Source organism: Heterodontus francisci, chromosome 1, assembly GCF_036365525.1.
Source record: "Heterodontus francisci isolate sHetFra1 chromosome 1, sHetFra1.hap1, whole genome shotgun sequence".
NCBI classification, from domain to species: Eukaryota; Metazoa; Chordata; class Chondrichthyes; order Heterodontiformes; family Heterodontidae; genus Heterodontus; species Heterodontus francisci.
In genome coordinates, this window is record NC_090371.1 from 281,827,714 (window position 1) to 281,846,126 (window position 18,413).

Below are 18,413 nucleotides of genomic sequence, written 5' to 3' on the forward strand. Positions count from 1 at the left end.
GAGAATACAGGTTTATTCATCAATCTCGCGTATAGGTCCTATTGGGGGAGGAAAGGTAAGCGTATTAAGGGATAGATGAAGTTAAGATACAGATCAGCCATGATCTAATGGAATAGCAAAGCATAGCCTATCGTTCTTGCATGAGATGCAAGGTTGTGGGTTCAAGTCCCTGCTCCAGGACTTGAGCACAAAAATCAAGGCTTACACTCCTGTGCTGCACTGCCAGTGATGCCAAATTCTTGGGCCAAAAATCTCATAACTTGATGTACGGAACTTTTATTTCTGTTGAAGCTCTATTGTTCACTAGGGTTGTCAATTCCTCAAAAGTTGAAGTTAGTCGTACCCACAGGATCTTCTGAATCTGTGTCTGTTTTTTTTTTATCAGGAATAAACTGGAGGGTTCTCTGTATAATCATTTTCATTATGGTCACCCTTTTGACCTTATTCCCAATCTACTGGCACCTGGCCAGTGACTCCCTCAATGGATGTCAGTGCTCTGCCAAATCTTCTCCCTAGTCTCTTTCTCTCTCAGTACTCAGGAATAAATGTTTATCCCTGATGATTTATTTGTTTAGAGTCTGCCCAGTACTTTAATCTCAAAAGTCACTATCTCTGAAAAGGGTAATTTTCTCTTTCTTTGTTTGTTCGTGGGATGTGGGCATTACCAGAAAGCCCAGCATTTATTGCCCATCCCTAATTGCCCTTGAGAAGGTGGCGATGAGCTGCCATCTTGAACTGCTGCAGTCCATATAGTGCTGTTGGGGAGGGACTTCCAAAATTTTGACCTTTGACTATGAAGGAAATGCTGGTGTGTCACTTGTAGGTGGTGGTGCTGCTATGTACCTATTGCCCTTGTCCTTCAATCTAGGCAGTAGGGGGCACAGGTTTCCTTTAAAGTAGTAATCATCTGGAATATTTACTATTTGTTTTTTTAGCCTGTTTACATATTTCATAATTTTCACCTCATGGCCCGGCACCAGAGATTTGCGAGTAGCACAGAATCTACAAATTTCTTAAGCAGCATCGATCTAAATGACTTTGGAATAGATCAGGCTTAGTTGCCTTTAAAGAGAGCATAAACTAAACATACTATTGGAGCTCCCCTATTATTTTTAATACTATATAGTCTTACTGTCAGGAAAGGTGTGGTATTATGTATAATTTCTATAAAATTATTAATGGCATTAGCAAATACAATGGTTCTGTATGAAAGCAATGCACAACAACTTTAATACAATTTAGTAATTTGTCTTTCCTACATCAGCATATTGACTACACTTCAAAAAGTACTTCAGTGCCTGTAAAGCATTGTGATGTCCTGAGCTTGTAAAAAGGCACTGTAGAAATGAGGTATTTCACTTACTGCCTTTGAAATCCATAAGCCATATCTATAGTTATGACAACAGAAATGTCCCTGCAAAGTTTGTACATTTAAATTAGCTGCTTGAAACTCTGCTACTTCACTATGAAAGGATGTGAGTGAATTACCCAGAATGACTGACAGAACATGATTTTATATTATAGAATAGACCTTTTGACAATTCCCAATTACAATAGGTATCAATTACAAAGAAATTGAATAGGGCGGCGCAGTGGTTAGCACTGCAGCCTCACAGCTCCAGCGACCCGGGTTCAATTCTGGGTACTGCCTGTGTGGAGTTTGCAAGTTCTCCCTGTGTCTGCGTGGGTTTCCTCCCACAGCCAAAAGACTTGCAGGTTGATAGGTAAATTAGCCATTATAAATTGCCCCTAGTATAGGTAGGTGGTAGGGGAATTTAGGGACAGGTGAGGATGTGGTAGGAATATGGTATTAATGTACGATTAGTATAAATGGGTGGTTAATGGTCGGCACAGACTCGGTGGGCCGAAGGGCCTGTTTCAGTGCGGTATCTCTAAATCTAAAAAAATCTAAACCACTTAAACCGTATTAAGCAGGCTGACTTCCCAGAGATGCTCACTGAGTAATGAACTGTCACAGAGGTTAACTGTATATGGAGAAGTTTCCCTGTTCAAGCAACTGTTAGTAATCAACCTGCAACAGTTCTTATGAAAATGAAAGGTTATTGGTGATACAACAACTGGGGTTACCATTTGTTCCAAATTTAGGGTCCGATTTTATCTGCCCTGGCACAGTCTAAACAGTTCCAGGAATTAACCTTAGCAAAGTTGATGGGTTCATTGGCATGCTGACAGCTGGCACAATGGCCACTCATCGCTTGGGCAAGTAACTGCTTGTGCTTTGGGGTTATTAGGGGGAAAGTATTGACAGTTTCTAAGGGTAAGTTACTGATTCACATTATATTCCAACTCCATTTACTCTGCAATAAAAGCAGGAACTTCTGTTTAGAGTCTTGAGACATGTGGCTGTTTAATATTGTCTTAGAACAAAGTAATGAGAGAGACATTCTTTTCATAAACTAGTTTAATGTGGAAAAGAATCCAGAACTGGGGTTAAACAATTAATGATTGTGATAACAGGTGGCAAATTATTAAAGTATATTAAATTGTATAAAATCTCACAAAAATTGAAGTTTTTTAAAGCAATTTTCAAAACTACTCCTTCCACAATGAACAGGTATGTCACTGGTTAGCAGACATCGACCTCAAAATAAGAGGACACATCGGATGCTTTTGTTAGAGAAAAAAAAAACAGAAAATAAAATTAACCATCACACACAAACAATCAAAGTACAATCTCAGATTTAAATTTGCATTACATTTTACTACTTCCCACTCCCAAATCATCCAAAGTGAAAAGGCTGGGTGGACTCGTCTATTAAGATTGTAGCCTGACCTGAGTATTTCCAGCATTTTCTGTTATTATTGTACACCAAGACATGCCCGCAAACGTTAAAGTTTGTGTGCTACTTTTGTACCCATTAAATCTCATGTTTTGAAAGAATCTCGCATTTTACAGCTCGTCACTCCACTATTCTGTTTCAGAAGGAGACTGAGCAAGGCATCAGACGTGAGCTCTCATCTTTGAAATTCATGAGTTATATCTATAGTTATGTCAACTAAACTCCTCACTACTCTATACCGAAAGGAAGCAATACTGTCTATAATCAAAAATGCAATGAAAAACCAATTTTCTAAATTCGATGCTGTTCAACTCGCTCAACAGTTTAACAGCAGCTATTGTAAATTCCTTTTGTCAACTGTGACTCAGTAGGTAGCATTCTTGCCACTGGGTCAGATGCTTGTGAACACAATACCTAGAATGATCCTCCACTGGCGGAGGTACCATCTGGCCTCTCAGGTGGTTGTAAAAGATCCCATTCGGAAAACAGGGAATTTCTCCTGGCCAATATATATCCCTCAACCCACACCTCAGAACATTGTCTGGACATTATCACATTGTTATAGGAGCTTGCTGTGTGTGAATTGGCTGCCGTGTTTCCTGACTACACTTTGAAAAAGCACTGCGGGACGTTCTAAGGTCATGAAAGGCTCTACAGAAATGCGTTAAAATAAAAGCAAAATACTGCAGATGCTGGAAATCAAATAAAAACCAGAAATACTGGAAATACTTAGCAGGTCTGGCAGCATCTGTGGAGAGAAAAGCAAAGTCTGCTTCTCTCTCCACAGATGCTGCCAGACCTGCTGAGTATTTCCTGCATTTCTTGCTTTTATCTACAGAAATGCAAGTTGTTCTTTGTTATCGAAGTGGTATTAGATGTATATATTTGAATGTTGGCCATAGTAGTTGCAGTTAACTCTACTCCCATCAAGATGAATCCCACAGTTCAAATATGGCTTTCTATTAGAATCACTGAAGATAGATAGATCAAAATTACCAAAACAAGATTTTCTCTCCTTCCCCCAATAAATCGGAACCTCAATGCAAGTAACTTTCTTTGCACAGATAGCAAACAGCAGAGAAAAGTACATTCCCATCCTATTTCATCAGCATAATAAAAACAAAATACTGCGGATGTTGGAACTACGTGGTAGGTCAGGCAGCATCTGTGGCGAGAAATAGAGTTAATGGCCAGAATTTTACCTTAGGCAGACGGGAGCCGGCCTGCACCTGCCTCACCTGAGGATCTGACCCGTATTTTGCAGGGCCCTGGGCTTTAATTGGTGAGGTGGGATGTCCTGCCTAATAGAGCTGCCGGCCAATCAGCGGGCTGAGAATTTAGTCCCAGCAGCACCACCATAAGCGCTGGCAACTCCTGGGACTGCAGCCCAGCATGACGAGATGATGCCTGGGAGCCAGGAAGGCAGGTAGGTTTTGGCTGCCTTGCTGGGGGTAATCGGTCCAGCCCCGGCAAGGCAAGGGTGCTCGACTGGGGGCAGGGGGGGGCGTGCTGCGTCATGGAGGTGGTTGGGGTACCGGGGGCGGCCCTCCATCAGGCACATGTTGCCTTGGCTGGAGCATTTCATCTATGAAGAGACTGGATGGGCTAGGGTTGTTTTCCTTGGAGCAGAGAAGGCTGAGGGGGGACCTGATTGAGGTATACAAAATTATGAGGGGCATAGATGGGGTAGATAGGAAGAAACTTTTTCCTTTCGCAGAGGGATCAATAACCGGGGGCTTAGATTTAAGGTAAGGGGCAGGAGGTTTAGAGGGGATTTGAGGAAAAAAAATTTCACCCAGAGGGTGGTTGGAATCAGGAACACTGCCTAAAGGGATGGTAGAGGCAGGAACCCTCACAACATTTAACAAGTATTTAGATGAGCACCTGAAATGCCATAGCAAACAAGGCTACGGGCCAAGTGCTGGAAAATGGGATTAGAATAGATAGGTGCTTGATGGCCAGAATAGACACGATGGGCCTGTTTCTGTGCTGTATAACTCCATGACTATGACAGGGTGCCCAAACATGAGGGCCACCCCGGGACGCTCGGAAGCCGCCTGCTTTTATTAAGCAGCTTCTCCCAGTTCCAGGACGCCCGCTTGCCACACGTAAAATACATGTGGGGTGGGCAAAGGCCACTTAAGGGCCTAGATTGGCCTTGGGTGGGCGGACCGTTGTTCGCCGCCACCACCCTGCGTAAAGTGGCGGGAATGGGTCGGGAAGGCCTCCCGGTGCCTCCCGCTCCATTTGAGGCCAACCCCCCCGCCACCATCTCGCTCGTCAGAGTGGCGTAAAATTCCAGCCAATGTTTCAGGTTGATGACCTTTCGTCGGAACTGGAGAAAGTTAGAGATGCAACAAGTTTTAAACAAGTACAGAAGCAGAGGAGGTGGTGGGGGAAAAAGAACAAAATGGAAGGTTTGTGATCAGGTGGAAGGCAAGAGAGATTAAGTGACTAAAGGGATGATGATGATGCAAGGCAAAAGGGGCTGATACTGGGGAAAGACCTGCTGAGTATTTCCAGCATTTTCCGATTTTATTCCATTATTGTTTTTGTCAGTCTGAAGAAGTTGGGAGAAAATTACTTCTCTGTCAACTGGTAAGTAAAAAGAAAAAAAAAGGAACAAAAATAGTTACCTCTTTCCACTATGCATCAGCTCAAAACCCTCACTGATCTGTTTAAATGGGAGCGTGTGTGTCACAAACTCATCCACCTTTATTTTCTTAGCCATGTATTCTTTCACAAGCTTGGGCACGCTCTCCACACTCTTCCATCCTGTACAATACGAGGGGCAAATGTGATCAACACAGTCTCAACTACAAGTGATCTGGAATGCACTGCCTAAAAGGGCAGTAGAAGCACAGTCAATAATAGCTGTCAAAAGGGAATCAGATAAATACTTTCAAGGGAGAAATCTGCAGGGCTAGAAGGAAAGTAGGATTAATTGGATAGCTCTTTCAGGGAGCTGGCATAGGCATGATGGGCCAAATGGCCTCCTTCTGTGCTGATTTGTCATTGTACATCTTCAATAAAGTATTTTTGTCTTCTCCCAACATGGTACTCAGTCTGCGTGTTGGTCATATTTCAATTACACACAAGCTCTGTCTTGTGAAAAAAACTGATAACCACTAGTAAAACCCTAAGAATGATCCATTTCAAAACGACATAAATAAAACAGTTTGCTAGCAGACGTGTAGGTTTTTTTAATTACCCAAGTGGAAAATTTAAATTGTCACGCAAGGTGGAAACATTGGGCTGAATTTTACTGGCCCCTCAATGGCGCAGGTTGCATCGCAGGCGCCAGTAAAATGCTGCGGGAAGAGGCCCGCCTTGACCCGCGATGTCGAGAAGGGTCCTCCGCATATTACCAGCGGCAGGTGGGACCTCGGTGCAGCCCCCCCCCCCCCCCCACCGTCTGGTGGCGGGCCCTTCATCTCCATATGTAGATAGCCATTAAATATATTCAAATGAACTTGCATGCCGTCCCACGTCAATTTTACGGCCTCCATTTTGCCTTCGCTTGCCCATCGGAGTTCCGAGTTGAGAACCTGGTGGGTGGGTGTAATAAAACTTTCAGGGCAGGAGGGGTAGAGGAGCAGGAAAATCAATTTTTATTGGATGTGGGGGTGGTGGGAAGGGGCTGAAGAGCAAAAGATTGAAGGTTGGGGTGGGGAGGGGGAGGGAAAGTTCGGGTATTTGAAAAATCAACTGATGGTCATTTCCGGCAATGAAAAGACTATGGGGGGTTAGGGAAGGGCCTCCACTCAATTTTATATTTAATAAAAATCAATAATGTTTTCCCTTTAACAAATAAAATTGTTAGGGCTTAAAGCCCTCTAAAAATGATGCCTGTGCGGTGGCAACGGACACAGAGAACGCCCCTACACGTCACTGGGGGCCGGCGCTCCGCCCCCACTATTTAAATGAGCCCTGCGCAAAATATCGCGGGGGCTCCTTGGCGGCCGCTAAATGTGGGCACCCTGCTGAGTTCAAAGGGTGCTGCTGCAGAGACCGATTAAAATTCAGCCCATTATTTTACAACAGGAAGAGATCGATAGAACGAGGAGCAGACTGCTACAGTTGGTAACCTTCTGAACTTTTAGCTACATCAAGAAATATTGTGCAATAAGAGTGCAATTAAATATAGTGAACTGTACAATTAATATACGCATCCTAAGTTAAATATACAGAGGAGCAGAGTTTCTGTTCGTTACATCAGCGTTAATCGGGAAGAATCAGTGCAAAAAATCGGGGAACTTTAAAAGCAAATGAATTACATCCAAAACTATTCACTTACACTTTTTCCTGATCTTTCAAACTGCTTCAAGATTCAATCAGCCTGGATCAGACTACACGCACACAAAAGCAACAATTTGCATTTATATGGCATCGTTAATGCAGTAAAACATTCCAAGGCACTTCACAAGAACAGTATCAAACAAAATTTGACATGGTGCTACATAAGGAGATATCAGGCCAGGTGACCAAAAGCTCGGTCAAAGAGCTCGGTCTTAAGGAGCAAAGTGATTCCTGACAATGCACCAACCCGCTAAAATCATCAGAGTGCGCACATGCGCAGCTACATCTTGCCAGGAATTAGTGGCGTCACCATGCAGGGCCAGGTCCATCTTCGTGCATGCGTGATAAGGCGTCATCAGGTATCCAGCCTCGATGCTTCCTCCCCTCAGCTGCTCGCTCCAGACCTCGCTGCTCCCCCCAACTGCCCTGGCCGATTGCTCCTCGCTTCGCGCCACCCAGCTCTGCGGCCACTCGCTCCCCACCGCCCTCCCACACCGCCCCCCCCCCCCCCACCCCCAGCCGCTTGTTCTAAGCCATGCCGCTTCCCTCCTCTCGGGCACTCGCTCCTACATCGCCGCGTCACCCCTTGCGGCCCGCCTTGCTTCTTTGGGCGGCGCGTGGAGAACAATCAAACAAGGGAGCGAGTGGCCGAGAGGAGGGAAGCGGCCTGGAGCTAGCTGCTGGTGGGGGTGGGGGAGAAGCGGGGAACAATCGGCCAGGGAAGTGGGGGGGGGGTGGTGGGAGGCAGCAGCTGGTGGGTAGGATGGGGAGAAAGCGAGTTGCCGAGGCGGGGGCAGCGGCCAGTGGGCTGGGAGCTAGTAGCTGCGTTTGGGTGAAATCAGTCCTGGTCAGTCATATAAACGAATTACAATAATGAATTGGCAGCACATCTTATACTCTGCCCGATTTTCTTTTCCATCGATCAGGGTGCCAATTCACTATCTTCCAATGGAAATTCAATCATAAAATTCCTTTTGTCTTTAATAGGATTACTGGAATGTTAAATGGATCTGAGGATTACAGTTAGTATCCTCTCACTACATAGCATATTACTGGACTTCCATCCAATATAATGTAAGGTTAGTTTGCTGGAATGATCTAGCCAAGTGCATTTCCTGTGATAAATTGAACAGTGCCATCTTTAATCCTGGCAGCTGCCTGAACATCGCAGACACTGAAGTTCCAGTTGAAGAGCCTGCATTTGCGCATGTGCAAGTACTGCGCTACCTAGTGGTCGTGTTGTCAGCAAATGCAACCTTTAAGGAGTGTTTTAAAAGGAGAGAAAGGCGGAGAGGTTTATGTATTGCCCATTCCTCGAGAAGGTGGTGAGCCACCTTCTTAAATACAACTGAGTGGCTTGCTGGGCTGTTTCAAACGACAGTTAAGGGTCAACCACATTGCTGTGATTCTGGAGTCACGGATAAGACACATCGAGTATGGACGGCAGATTTCCTTCTCTGAAGGACATTAGTGAACCAAAAGGGTTTGAGACAATCTGGAAGTTATATGGTCACCATTACCGATACTAACTTTTTCTTCGAGATTTAATTATTTGAATTTAAATTCCCTGGCTGCCATGGGAAGACTGTGGTGTGCTGGTAATGGCACTGATCTAGTGATCCAGAGACCCAGGCTAATGCCTGGGGACACAGGTTCAAATCCCACCACGGCACCCGTTTCACGCACATCTTATGCCCTATGTCCCAACTGTGCCCAAAGCAGAAACTCTACCCCCGGTTTAAAATTTAAGTTTAAGTACAGATACTATCTTAAGGAAAAGGAAGCAAACCAGGGTTTTTCTGGGGTTAAAATGACTTTGAGGACTTGTGCTGGGGGTTGGATGTTTGGAGTGGAAAACTAGTCACCAGGGCACAGCGGAAGTTACAGCTGGTGAGAAAATGGGGCCAGCCGCCAATTGTGGGGTACACATGGGCAATCCAGATTTGGCAGCACAGTAGCATAATTGGTTATCTAACTAGATGAGTAATCCCGAGGCCTGGACAAATGACCCAGAGACACGAGTTCAAACCACAGCAGCTGGGGAATTTAAATTCAATTCATGAGATTAATCTGGAATAAAAAGATAGTATCAGTAATGGTGGCCACGGATTGTTTTCAAAACCCAGCTGGTTCACTAATGTCCTTTAGGGAAGGAAAGCTTACCTGAACTGGCCTCTATATGACTCCAGACCCACAGCAATGTAGTTGACCCCCAACTGCCCTCTGAAACAGCCAAGTAAGCCACTCAGTTGTATTCCTTCCCAAGGTCAATTAGTGATGAGTAATAAATGCTGGCCTTGACTGCAAGGCACACATCTCATGAATGAATAAGAAAAATAGATGGTCATGACTGGTAATAAAGAACTGTGTGTCTCAGACTGTTTGCCGCCCACTTTTTGTTCTTCCCATGCGCGCAGAAACATTCTGGCACAATGAAAATGAATGCTTTTTAGGAATGATTTAGTTTGAAGTTTTTTTTAAAAAGAAAAGACTAAATAAAATCAAAATCCAGCCACTTATAGCTCACAGAGCTGACAAAGACACAACATACAGATTTTACCTCCAAATGCAGTTCCTTTCCAAGAGCGGCCAGTTACCAGTTGGAAGGGCCGAGTTGCGATTTCATGTCCTGCAGGTGCCACCCCTATAATCACGCTGGTTCCCCAGCCCTTGTGACAAGCTTCAAGGGCAGCTCTCTGCAAGTTGTTTTTTGTTGGGTGATTTAAAGATGGAGGGAAGAGGAAAGAGAAAAAAAATACAAACAAGTTTTATATGTCAAAAATCTCCAGATGTTCACAACAGGAACAACTTGCATTTATATAGCACCTTTAACGTAGTAAAATGTCACAAAGCATACATAGGAGCTTTATTTGACACCGAGCCACATAAGGAGATATTAGGACAAATAGCCAAAAGCTTGGTCAAAAAGGTAGGTTTTTATGGAGCATCTTAAAGAACAAGAGAGGCAGAGAGCGAATTTCAGAATTGAGGGCTTAGGCAGTCGAAGGCACAGCCACCAATGGTGGAGCAATGAACTTCAGGGATGCACTAGAGGCCAGAATTGGAGCACCACAGAGATCTCAGTGGGTTGTAGGGTTGGAGGAGGTTACAGAGATGCGGAGGATCGAGGCCATGGAGGGATTGGAGAACCAGATTGAGAATTTTAAAATCGAGGCTTGAGAGACGGGACCAAATGTAGTAGGGTCAGAGGGCAAGGGTAATTGATGCAGGGCTCACAGACTTAATTCGGTCCCCGTTTTACAGTTAGACATTCTATATTTAGTTCTGTACAATACACTTGGATTTTAAAAGCTCGGGAAATCCCTCCCTAAGTCTCTCCTCATCCTGGTCTTGAAATCCCTTCATGGCCTCGCCCTTCCCTATCATGTAACCTCCTCCACCCTACAGCCCTCTGATATCTCTGTGCTCATCCCCGGTTTTAATTACTCCACTACTTTCATTTGTACCTGAGCTCTGCAAATCCCTCCCGAAATCTTTTCAACCCTCTACTTCTCTCTCCTGCTTTAAGACACCCCCTAAAATTTTAAGAAAGCTTTTGCCCACCTACCCTAATATCTCCTTATGTGATTCAGTGTCAAATTTTGTTTGATAATCACTCCTTGGGAATTGCCTTGGGACGTTTTACTATGGTAAAAGGTGCTATGTAAATATATAAATTTTAAAAGCTGAAAGTGAGTCACAAATGTCATCTTCTCGGCCTGTCCTGCATTTAAGGGGGAGAAGGTGGCACAGTGGTACTGTCACTGAACGAGTAATCCAGATGCCCAGGCTAATACCCTGGGGACACAGGTTCAAACCCCATCACGGCAGCTGCTGGAATTTAAATTCAGTTGATAAATATCAAGAACTGAAAGATAGTCTCAGGAATGGTGTCATGAAACCATCATTGTAAAAGCCCATCTGGTTCATTAATGTCCTTTAGGGAAGGAAATCTGCCATCCTTACCAGGTCTGGTCTACCTGTGACGAAAGAATTTTTAAAAATGTCCCGTATGTACGACACCATCGTGTAAAAATGGTGAAACTTTGAAAATCTGATGCAGCTGGGAGTCAATTGATAACGTCATAACTGAGATTAATAGATTTTTGTTGGGCGAGGACATAAAGGGTTACGGAACCAAGGTGGGTTGTTGGGGTTGAGATACAGATCAAACATGATCTAAATGAGTGGCAGAAAGGTTCAAGGAACCGGTTTGGCTTACTGCACCTGTGCTGGATCTTTGCATAAATGTTTCACTTAAATGAAACTGGGACATCTGGTCTCAGGTATGAACAGTGTCAGCCTGCCTTTAACATTTGCCATTGGCTACTGGAATTACTGAACAAAGCCATCACTCACCATGGTAGTGACACTACCAATACATTCAAAGGAGTAGTCCACGCCACCGTCAGTTAATCCAACCAAAACTTCTTGAATGGGCTTTTCATAATCCTTGGGGTTGATGCATTCGGTCGCACCAAACTCTTTCGCCTTTGCAAACTTCCCTTTGTTGATGTCAACCGCAATGATCCTGGAGGCACCAGCGACTTTACATCCCATAATGGCTGCCAGACCCACTCCTCCCAGTCCAAACACAGCACAGGTAGAGCCTGGTTCAACCTAGAGTTGGACAGTATAAGAAAGCAAGTCAGCGAGTTAAACAGACTGAGGAATTTAGCCTGGTTTCTCCTCCCTGCCCAGAAACCTTTCTGGAACAGAATTACATTCACCTCCCCAGCGTGACATTCTATTTCATCAACAAGCACAATAATCGACAGGATTAAAATTCCCAAAAACAGAAGATACTGAAGCATTGAACTTCAGACCATGACCCAGGTAGTTGCGAGGCCTGCTATTAGGGTGCAATGCTTAATGAATACTCATTTATATCAAATTGACCCGAATTTAACGAACTGGGAGCTTACATCACATTTGCTTACTGCCCAAACTCCAATCACTTTTAAAATTCACACAAATGACGCTAACCCAATTTCCATTGGTCAATTGTCAATTCTGTTATTGTCAATGGCAAAGTCACCTCTTTCAGCATCTCAAGTGTGCCTGTAAATCTGGGCAGAAACAAGCAGCCAGCTAAGACATTTGCACCTGGTTAAGGTGTATCTCAAGTAAGTGACATGACAATACCCCAACCAATGAAAGAAAGACTTCATTTATATTGTGCCTTCCATGATTTCAGGACCTCCCAAAGCGCTTTACAGCCAATTAAATACTTTTGAATTATAGTCTCTGTTGTAATGCAACAAACGTGGCATCCAATTTGTGCACAGTGTTATGGACTAACCATATATTTTTTGGGAAAACTTGGAATCTGTATTTTTAAAACTGAAGAGGCTGACTTTTTGGGTGTTTTGTTTTTGAAAGGAAGTTCAACAAAAGTTGAATTTGTAAACAAGCACTGGCAAGCAGGTGATTTCAAGGAAACCACAGGGGGTTTTGGCCCAAGAGCTACCCTTTGTGTGACAAGAGAGAATGTATGACTTAGCATGTGACTTGTTTCTGGGAAATTTTAGTTTCATTTTTGAACTTTAAAAAGCCAGTAGGTTTGGACAAAAGCAGGCAATTGGAATTTGATTGGGACCTGCCAGGAGATCAGAAGAACACCAGGCAAGTATTGCCACTCTGTAAAAAAAAACTTTGTTCTTGAAAAGCAAAAGCTTGTATGAAGTGGTACTGTTGCCTGCTGCATTTTCTGACGAAACCCTGAATTTGCAGAAACCTTGCATCTTTAAAAGGACTTTTGCATCGAATGTGAGAACTGACACCTGTTGCTAAACCCCTGATGGAAGACCTATGTGAAGCCTTCTGCAGTTTAATGTCTTTGAACACCAACCCAACACAGACTGTTCATCAACCTCGCCTAAAAGACTTCGAGTGGCATCCAACTATTCGACTTTGGGACACCTCACCAAACCAAAGAAGTTCCTTTCAGATCACTGCAGTCTAATTTTAAAAAAAATCCTTTATTCACTTGAAACAGCTGTAAACAAAAATCCCTTTTTTCCCGCTTAACTGGCTTTTGGATGTGTGTGTGTGCATGAGGGCTAGGGAAAAAAATAAGGAGCTTTAATATCTCAATTCGTATATATATTTACTTCATTATTGGCTAAGACTTGATTTGATAACAAACGGATAGTTTTGTTGTTGATTAAAGAAACCTGGTTGGTGTGCTTTATTCTGGGAACAAATAGAGTATCGAATTGGCTGCTTCAGTAAGTGGGAAAATGTATTGATATGCTGTGACCTGTGGAAAGGTGGGACTGAATTAACAGTGTACCCCTCCCACCTTGATCGTAACAACAGCAAAGGTTCCACAAACAGCAAAGTGATAATGACCAGCTAATCTGCTTTTTTGTGTTTTTGTTAAGGTGACATTGGTTGGGGGATAAATATCGGTAAGGACACCAGGGAAAACTCTCCTGGTCTTTAAAATAGTGCCACGCGAGAGGGCAGGTGGGGACTCAGTTTAATTTTGCATCTGAAAAACAGCAGCTCAATCAATGTAGCACTCACTCAGTACTGCACTGGGAATGTCTGCCTAGATTTTGTGGTTAATTGTCTGGAGTGGGACTTAAACCCATGGCTTGGTGACTCAAAAGGTGAGAGAGTGCTACCCACTGAGCTATAGCTGACTTTTCATCGAAGCTTTTCAATTTATCAAGAAAAAAACTAATCTTGGATTGTTACACAAAGTAAATAGGCTATGAAAAGGAATGTGAATTAAACTACAGTACTGCAGTCTGAGTTTCCAGTTAAAGCTGCCCTTTTTACTAAACAAATCTACACTCCCAAGTGGAATTGGAGCAAACAAAGATGAATTTGGACTTTAGACCATCAGTTCATGCACACCACGTCTGTCAACAAGAACAAAGAACAGTACAGCACAGGAACAGGGCATTCGGCCTTCCAGGCCTGCGCTGATCTTGATGCCTGCCTAAACTAAAACCTTCTGCACTTCCGGGGTCCGTATCCCTCTATTCCCATCCTATTCATATATTTGTCAAGATGCCTCTTAAACGTCGCTATCGTACCTGCTTCCACCACCTCCCCCGGCAGCAAGTTCCAGGCACTCACCACCTTCTGTGTAAAGAACTTGCCTCGCACATCCCCTCTAAACTTTGCCCCTCGCACCTTAAATCTATGTCCCCTAGTAACTGACTCTTCCACCCTGGGAAAAAGCTTCTGACTATCCACTCTGTCCATGCCGCTCATAACTTTGGAAACCTCCATCATGTCGCCCCTCCACCTCCGTCGTTCCAGTGAAAACAATCCGAGTTTATCCAACCTCTCCTCATAGCTAATGTCCTTCTGGTAGTGTGGCGACCAGAATTGCACGCAATATTCTAAGTGTGGCCTCACTAAAGTTCTGTACAGCTGCAGCAGGACTTGCCAATTTTTATACTCTATGCCCCGACCGATGAAGGCAAGCATGCCGTATGCCTTCTTGACTACCTTATCCACCTGCGTTGCCACTTTCAGTGACCTGTGGACCTGTACACCCAGATCTCTCTGCCTGTCAATACTCCTAAGGGTTCTGCCATTTACTGTATACTTCCCACCTGCATTAGACCTTCCAAAATGCATTACCTCACATTTGTCCGGATTAAACTCCATCTGCCATTTCTCCGCCCAAGTCTCCAACCGATCTATATCCTGCTGTATCCTCTGACAATCCTCATCATTATCCGCAACTCCAGCAACCTTTGTGTCGTCCGCAAACTTACTAATCATACCAGCTACATTTTCCTCCAAATCATTTATATATACTACAAAGAGCAAACGTCCAAGCACTGATCCCTGCGGAACACCACTAGTCACAGCCCTCCATTCAGAAAAACACCCTTCCACTGATACTCTCTGTCTTCTATGACTGAGCCAGTTCTGTATCCATCTTGCCATCTCACCTCTGATCCTGTGTGACTTCACCTTTTGTACCAGTCTGCCATGAGGGACCTTGTCAAAGGCTTTACTGAAGTCCATATAGACAACATCCACTGCCCTTCCTTTAACAATCATCTTCGTCACTTCCTCAAAAAACTCAATCAAGTTAGTGAGACACGACCTCCCCTTCACAAAACCATGCGGCCTCTCGCTAATAAGTTTGTTTGTTTCCAAATGGGAGTAAATCCTGTCCCGAAGAATCCTCTCTAATAATTTCCCTACCACTGACGTAAGGCTCACCGGCCTATAATTTCCTGGATTATCCTTGCTACCCTTCTTAAACAAAGGAACAACATTGGCTATTCTCCAGTCCTCTGGGACCTCATCTGTAGCCATGAGGATACAAAGATTTCTGTCAAGGCCCTGGCAATTTCTACCCTTGCCTCCCTCAGTATTCTGGTGGAGATCCCATCAGGCCCTGGGGACTTATCTACCTTAATGCTTTGCAAGACGCCCAACACCTCCTCCTTTTTGATAACGACATGACTCAGACTATCTACACTCCCTTCCCTAAACTCATCATCCACCAAGTCCTTCTCTTTGGTGAATACTGATGCAAAGTACTCATTTAGTACCTCGCCCATTTCCTCTGGCTCCACACATAGATTCCCTCCTCTGTCCTTGAGTGGGCCAACCCTTTCCCTGGTTACCCTCTTGCTCTTTATATACGTGTAAAAAGCCTTGGGATTTTCCTTAATCCTGTTTGCTAATGACTTTTCATGACCCCTTTTATCCCTCCTGTCTCCTTGCTCAAGTTCCTTCCTACTGTCTTTATATTCCTCAAGGGATTCATCTGTTCTTAGCCTTCCAGCCCTTACGAATGTTTCCGTTTTCTTTTTGACTAGGCTCACAATATCCCATGTTATCCAAGGTTCCCGAAACTTGCCAAACTTATCCTTCTTCCTCACAGGAACATGCTGGTCCTGGATTCTAATCAACTGACGTTTGAAAGACTCCCACATGTCAGATGTTGATTTACCCTCAAACAGGTGGAACCATCATCTGGAGCCAGAGAAAGTGCTTTTACTGCAGCTTGTGCAAAGGTAAATTTAATGTTCTCACAAAAAAGAAAAAAAGCTGCATTTATATAGCACCTTTCATGACCTCAGGACGCCCCCAAAGCACTTTACATCCAGTGAAGTCCTTTTGAAATGTAGTCACTGTTGTAATGTAGGAAACACAGCAGCCAATTTGCACACAGCAAGCTCCCACAAAGAGCAATGTGATAATGACCAGATCATCTGTTTTTAGTAATGTTGATTGGCCAGGACACCGTGATAACTCCCCTGCTCTTCTTCAAAATAGTGGCATGAGATAATTTACATCCACGGGAGAGAGCAGAGCGAACTCGGTTCCACTTCTCATCTGAAAGCCAACACCTCAGACAGTGCAGCACTCCCTCAGCACTGTTCAAGAATAAATACAGTAAGAATTTCAGGAGAAACATCTTTATCCAGAGAGTGGTTAGACTGTAGAATTTGCTACCGTAAAAGGAGCAGTTGAAGGAAATACCATAGATCTTTTTAAGGAGAAGCTAGATAATCGTAAGGGACAAAGGAATAGAAGGATAAGCTGATAGGGTGAGATGATGTAGGATGGGAGGGAACACGTGTAGAGCATAAACAGTGCATGGAACAATGAGGTCAAATGGTCTAATTCTATACAACACCTCTTCAGAGAAAAACATGGATGGGTAAGATTTAAAACATTAAATTTTTTTAAAAAGGAGAAAAGTAACCTATTTCCTACCTTGGCTGTATTGACAACTGCACCATAGCCAGTGGAAATACCACAGCCCAGTAGGCACACTTTATCCAGGGGAGCTGCGTCATCGATTTTAGCCAGCGAAATGTCTGCAACAACCGTGTATTCAGAGAAGGTGCTGGTCCCCATGTAGTGGTAAAGCTGGTGGCCTTTGCAGGTGAATCTGCTGCTCTTATCAGGCATCAGACCCTGGCCCTGAGTCACCCTAAGATGATACAGATTATTAATAACTCTACTACGAAGCCTTGGACCTCTCAGCAAACATGTCACTTTCACAATCCACGCAAGCAAGTTACTCGCAAGTTTGGAGAAATCCCTCTTGCTTATTCTTCAAAACTGGCTTTTCTTTTTTCAAATCTAAATTTCCTTTTAAAAACTTCTCCAGGATCAGGCAGGCACGTTACAAATGCACAGCCTTCCCTTAGAGAATCTATACAACAATCACCTGAATTTATATGCCACCTTTAATGTAGTATAACGTCCCAGGGCACTTCGCAGGACTGATCAAACACAGTATGAGGTGGAGCTACGCAAGGAGATATTAGGACAGATGAACAAAAGCTTGGTCAAAGAGGGAGGTTTTAATAAGCATCGTAAGAGAGACAAAAACAGAAAATGCTGGAAATACTCAACCAGTCAGACAGCATCTATGGAGAGAAAAACAGAGTTAACGGCTGGAATTTTACGCCAGGGCGAAGGCCCCGCCCACCGGCCAAAACGTCAAGGCAAGCCCGTCTCCGTCAAGCCTGGAAGGAAGGCGAGATCAGTCGTGGCCCAGGCCCTTAATTGGCCTCGGGCGGGAATCCACCCTTCTGAGGCACGAGGTCCCGCCTCCACGAGCTGCCAACCAATCAGCGATCTGGCAGCTCTTCAGTCCCAGCAATGCCATTGGGAGCGGTGGCCACTGCTGGGACTGCACCCAGCGAGAGAAGATACAATGAAGAGGGCCCCGGAATAAAGGTAAGCACAGGGCGCCTCGTCGGGGACAATCAGCTGGGCCCCGGTGTCAGGGGTGAGGGGGAGGAGTCAGGTGAGGGCAGGAGGAAAGGTGCTCCAGCAGGGGCAGCTTGTGCTGTGGGGGAGGGGCGGGGGCCTTCTGTGGGGCACAGGGTGCCCGTTCAGGTGGGCTTCACCCCAGCCCACAAGGAAGCTGCCAGACTTTACTAGGCGGCCTATTCAGCTGGTGAAATGCACATCCGTCACTGGTATTATACCAGCGGCAGCAGGAAGAGGTCCTTAAGTGGCAATTAGCTGGCCACTTAAGGGGTATAAGTGACCTGGAGCGAGTGAGCCATTTGTTACCCCGACCGCCGCTCGTAAAATTGCAGCAGGGCGGGAAGGCAATGGGAACGGCACCCCCCCCATTCAGTTGTACCTCCCCATCCTGCTTCTGCGGGGGTCTAAAGTTCCAGCCAACATTTCAGGTCTGTGACGTTAGCTCTGTTTTTCTCTAGCCACAGATGCTGCCTGACCTGCTGAGTATTTCCAGCATTTTCTGTTTTTGTTTCAAATTTCCAGCATCCACAGTATTTTGCTTTTGTATTGAGAGGTTTAGGGAGGAAATTCCAGAATTCAGGACCTTGGCAGCTG

At 44.5% G+C, this 18,413-nt stretch overlaps 1 protein-coding gene across 1 annotated transcript in view; it reads right to left on the reverse strand.

The window, feature by feature from the left end:
* Window positions 1-2,404: 2,404 nt before the first annotated feature.
* Window positions 2,405-18,413, reverse strand: part of LOC137377065 (alcohol dehydrogenase class-3) — a 32,747-nt gene continuing 16,738 nt past the window's right edge. The window contains exons 5-9 of the mRNA XM_068046303.1: window positions 16,809-17,028; window positions 11,460-11,720; window positions 9,661-9,796; window positions 5,438-5,576; window positions 2,405-2,628 (exon numbers count right to left, since the gene is read on the reverse strand). Coding sequence (XP_067902404.1) covers window positions 2,604-2,628; window positions 5,438-5,576; window positions 9,661-9,796; window positions 11,460-11,720; window positions 16,809-17,028 — 781 coding nt within the window. The 3' untranslated portion in view covers window positions 2,405-2,603. The remainder of the gene's footprint in view (window positions 2,629-5,437; window positions 5,577-9,660; window positions 9,797-11,459; window positions 11,721-16,808; window positions 17,029-18,413) is intronic.